Below are 5,370 nucleotides of genomic sequence, written 5' to 3' on the forward strand. Positions count from 1 at the left end.
GATGCCACAGTGAGTAGCTCCTGTCCCACTGCCAATCTGGGTGACATAGCCACAGGGATTCTGTATGTTCAGGAAAGCTGACTTCTTACAATCCTCTTGCAATTCTTCTTCCAATTCTCTTAAGCAAGGCACTCAACCTCCCTGGGTCTCAGTTTTCCCCCTGCTGCCCATCATTCACAGAGAGGCATGAAGTTGCTATGAGATCATGTGCCCAGAGCCTGCATGCAGTAGGTGCTCCATGATTAGTTCATGTGGAGTCACTATTACCTTATCTGGGGCAGGGGGCACTTTAGGGTTTGCCCCTTCTGTGGTTTGTACATGTTTGCAACAAGCCCTCCCACGGTTCCGCTTACCTTTAACTTCCTGGAAGGCAGGGATGCTCAGGCTTTGAGGGAACATGAATGGTGGAGATTGGATTTCCAAAGGGATGTCAGTCACGGATCTGGGCAGTATACCTACCTGGTGTCACAATACACTTGGCCTCGTTTGGCACCCACAATGATGGCAAGGCTGAGTGTGAGTAGAGCAGACTAGTTAAAGGTTGGGGAAAATCAACCCGGGAAAGGCAGTGCCACTGCCATCTGCCCCCACCCCCAATCCCACCCCATTACCCCAGGACACATTCAGCCTGTCCAAGCAAGGTTGGTCCTGGGTGATCCCACATCTATGCTACTCCACAATTTAGGAGGATAGGCAACCTGAGGGGACCCTCAAGGAAGGTGAGACCGAACTATGTTCCCCAAGGGCAGCACCCTCACTCTGCTAAGAGATTTTTTTTTTTAGGTACAGCTTTGGTCATAAAGTGATCCTCAACGGAAGGCAGGTCTCTTTCTTTATTACACCTAGCAGTAGCTCATTCAGCATGGGAATTATGCTCTTCCGGTTTCCATGGAGCTGTGGCTTGTCACCTGCTGCCAGTTATCAGAAGGATTTAGCACACAGTCACAATTTTATGGATGGTTTGCCAATTAACAGGTTTCCTTCTCCCAGGAAATCTGCATTCAAAGACAGCAGAGGGCAACACTGACCCAGACCTCAGCTCCACTGCCCCCGGGGCATTGGCCCAGTATGTGTGTGTGTTGGGAAAGGCCCTGCTCCCTCTCCAGATCCTGGGGCCAGTTAGATCTGCAAAGCGATTCACAGAAGTCTTAAGGGACACCCTAGGGTGTGCAAGTCAGGAAAACCGGGGCAGAAAGACAGTCTTCCCTCTGTCATCATAGGTTCTGAAGGGAATCTGTTGCAGCAAGGCTGTCTTGGATGAGAAGAACAAGTCTTGGATCAGGTTCCCTGGGTTCTCCAAGTGTGTGAACGTCTAATGTCTCAGCCTCTCCTTGCTGTATCATTTCACTGTGTCCTAGAGATTTGAAAGTACAATCAGTCTATGGAGTACATTTAAGAAAGAGGCTGCCTCCCAAAGAACATCAGCTCCTATGAGTGATGGGTTGCAGCCCTGCAAGACAGGTGTGTTGCCATCACAGGCCCTAGATGGGGACACAGAGACCCAGAGAGGTGAAGTAATTGGTCCAAATCACACAGCTAGTAACTATAGGTGGAGCCATATTTCCTCCGAAGACCATGGAGGAGAATGCTACAGCACACTGAGAAAGAGTAGATGGGCAGGAGGTGTACAACTCACAAGGTCTAAGGGCCCATGGCTCATGGATCAGGCATGTTCTGGTGTATCAAACTCCAGGCTGGTCCAAGAAGTATTAGTGTTGTGAGGCAGGGCCTCTCACGCTGCAGGGGCTAAAATGCCTGCTCTCTTCTGACCTTAAGAATCTTCTGCTTGTTCTCAAGAAGAACATTCTCCTTGTTTCCTTGTGGCTGCGGCCCCATAGAGCAGTCAGTGTGCCAGGATTTGTGGTGAGTGTTGGAGTGAAGGTCTCAGGGGCATAATATGGCCGGGTCTAAGGTGAGGACAAGGGAGTCTGGAGCCTCAAAGGGTATTGTGAGGGCGGGGGGCTAATATTTATTAGACATTTCCCTCCATCTGTACGCTGCCTCTAAGTCTGTGATGTTGAAACTGAAGTTGATCTCAAAGAAAAAGAGAATAGTGCTTATCAGAGCCTGGGAAGAGTTGGGTGACGGGAACAATGGAGAGAGGATGGTTAATGGGGACAGGAGTGCAGCAAGATAGCAGGAATAGCTTCTAAGACTCTATAGCACAGAAAGGTAACTACAATGGGTAACATTTGATTGAATATTTCAAATTGACGAATAAGATTCTAAATGTCCCCCCCACACACACACACACAATAATGATAAATGTTCGAGGTAATGGAAATGCCAAATACTCTGATCATTACACTTCACATACATGGATTTAAATGCCACACGGTACCCCTGGTAACCAGCAGGAGGTAGTGGGGCTGATGCCTCAGCCTCTGGCTCTGCAGGATAGTTACCAGCATCAGGGGGCTCAGGGCCAGTGTGGCCGCCGTCAGTAGACTGGAGGGAAGGAAGAGCCAGCGCAGCCTGGAGATGGGTACCTTAATGTCCTATTATATAATCACTATATAATTATATAGTAATTACTGTATGTAGTAATTACTATATACATACTTATGCCAATTTAAAAAAATATATTAATAAAAATGCCTCTGGACTTTTTGCAATGTTTCTATGCTGTCAGTGTTGACAGTATTCATGTTTCACAGAAAAGGAAACTAACATAGAAAGGTGAGCAAAGCTTCTCCAGATCTTGCAGCCAGCACTGAGACAGAAACAGAGAGAGAGAGAGAAAGGAGAGAGGGGAGGGGTGCCTACTCCTGTGACTTGAACTGGGTCCCTTCTCCTTGCCACCCCAGCCATGGGCCTCCTCTAAGTGTACATCACCCAACAACTCGATTTGTCCCACTTTCCCAGAAGCCTGCCACCCACTTACCTCTTCCAGCCTCCCTCTCCTTCTCACTAGCTTTTCTGAGATCTCTGCCTGCGGGGCCTCCTTCTTCCTCCCCAGTGGCAAGGAAGTTCTCAACACCACACAGAAACCCCACACAAGTCTTCTGAGACTCTGTGCCTGCAGATTGCTCCCACATGGAGCCCTGGGTAGAAGGGGTGTGGAAACACACGTGCCCATGGCTACACCTTCCTGCAGTCCCCCACAGTGACAGGGCCCCAGTGTTCTGGGAGGCAAAAATGTCAATGTTCCCCTGGCTCCTCCAGCCTGGCCTCATTTCCTGAGCCCTCAGCAGGTCAGAGGTCAGGTGGACCCACAGCCCTGCAATTTTGGTTCCCTGATGCCTGTTCCTTTCCTCTGGCAGGGCAGCGCTGAATCCAATCCACTGTGGCGAGCACTCATTACACGGTGCCTGCAAGCCAACCAGACAGGTGTGTGTGTGTTGGGGGGGACGTCAAGATGGGACTCAACATCCCCCACACCTGTGGGATGAATTCCAGCATGTGAATCCACGCCCACAGTTGCAGAGCAAAGGAGCCATGTGTGAGCTACATTTTGCACTGTTGTTTTTGTATTTGTTGAACAGTCATTTCTAGAGTCTGCCCCAGCCCAGCATCTCTGCAAAGGAGGGGTCCCCTCAGGATCCCTGAAGGGTGGATCAATACTCTGGGCAAGTGCAGAACCAACAACCTGCTACACAGTTAGCCCAACCTGCAAAGAATTATGCTGGCATCCTGCCCCTTGGCCACTACGACCTGGCCAGGTCCAGTCCAGCTCTTCAGCAAGACACTCTGCACTCCCCAGGCAGCCAGTAACACCTCCCAGGGCTTCAGGGACATTAGAGTACCCATCTCCGGGCTGCGCTGGCTCTTCCTTCCCTCTAGTCTACTGATGGTGGCCACACTGGCCCTGAGCCCCCTGATGCTGGTGACCATCCTGCGGAGCCAGAGGTTGAGGCATCAGCCCCAGTACCTGCTGCTGGCCAACATCCTGCTCTCAGATCTTGCCTACATTTTCTTGCATACACTCATCTCCTCCAGCAACCTGAGTGGCTGGGAGCTGGGCCGGATTGTCTGCGGCATCCTAAGGGATGCTGCCTTTGCTTCCTATACTAGCACCATCCTGTCCTTCACAGCCACCGTGCTGCACACCTACCTGGCTGTTACTCATCCTCTGCGATACTTCTCCATCGTGTCTGGCAGAGCTGCCCGGAAGACAGTGGCCCTCATCTGGCTGGTGGCCTGCATCTTCCCCACATTTCTCCTTTGGTTTAGCAAGCAGCAGGATGCCAGTCTGGAGAAACAAGACACCTCCTGCATCCTGCCACTAGGCCTGGGCACTGAGCAGAGCCGTGGCACCTTGGTCACTGTCACCCACACCTCCATAGTGTGCATTCTCTTTCTGTGCACAGCTCTCATTATCTACTGCTTCTGGAAGATTTATGCAGAGGTCAGGCCTTCAGGCATCTGCACGCAAGGCTATTCCCGGGCCAGGGGTACCCTGCTAATCCACATGGTGCTGATCACACTGTACGTAGGCACAGGGGTGGTATTCTCCCTGGACATCATGCTGACCAAGTACCACCACATTGGTTCCAGCACCCATGCATGGCTCCTGGCAGCCAACAGTGAGGTGCTCATGATGCTGCCCCGTGCCATGCTCCCATACCTGTACATGATTCGCTACCGCCAGCTGCTAGGGGTGGTCCGAAACCACTTCTCACCCAGGAGGCACGGAGACATTTTTACCATTTTCCAGAACTACGAGGTCCACAATCTGGCAGGCTAGAGTGAAATATTACATGTTGAGTGCATCCTAAAGCCTTTAGGATGGCCTCAGCTGATGTTTTAATATTTCAACAGTTGTTAAGGAGGGAACACTCTATTATACTGACAACAAGAGCTTACTTATAATGTCATGGGTAGCTAATAAAAAATAAAATAAAAATAAATTTTAAAAAAAGAGCTTACTTGAAAATGAAAGCAAGTAAAGGTGATCCAGCCAGGTTCTGGTCCAAGTGGGGCCAGGCTTTGATCTGTTCCCTCCAGTGGCTCTCTCTACACCATCTACGACCCCTGGCCACTGAGGAAGAATCCAGGTGACAAACACACAGACACCAAAACCTTATGAAAGCTGGAAGCTGGGAGGTAGGAAAGCTAATCTTCTGACTCCTGCTTGGGTCCCTGGGCCCTACATGGGCAGTTGTTCAGGATGAGGGAGGGAAACTAGAAAGCTCAGCACCTACCTCAGTGGGAGTGTGATAGAGATGCCACGATGAAGCTGGAACCCCTAAAGATCACTCTCTTAGAATAAAGATAAATTAAACTAACCATTACAAAAGACAGAAGCAAGAGATCATCCTTCCTTGACATTGTTCTGGGCAGAGGAAGAAAATGCCTTGAGAATTTTTAAGCAGAACTCATCCTTTAAGCCGGGTTATAGCAGAGTTTCAAATATATTTTATTTATTTA

At 49.9% G+C, this 5,370-nt stretch overlaps 1 protein-coding gene across 1 annotated transcript; it reads left to right on the forward strand.

The window, feature by feature from the left end:
* The first annotated feature begins 3,622 nt into the window (after positions 1-3,622).
* Gpr148 (G protein-coupled receptor 148) lies at positions 3,623-4,687 on the forward strand. The gene has a single exon (XM_076866852.1). It carries the CDS (start codon positions 3,623-3,625, stop codon positions 4,685-4,687), a length of 1,065 nt encoding a protein of 354 aa, XP_076722967.1.
* The last annotated feature ends 683 nt before the right edge of the window (positions 4,688-5,370 follow it).

The sequence above is a fragment of the Callospermophilus lateralis genome, chromosome 9, assembly GCF_048772815.1.
Source record: "Callospermophilus lateralis isolate mCalLat2 chromosome 9, mCalLat2.hap1, whole genome shotgun sequence".
Taxonomy (NCBI): domain Eukaryota; kingdom Metazoa; phylum Chordata; class Mammalia; order Rodentia; family Sciuridae; genus Callospermophilus; species Callospermophilus lateralis.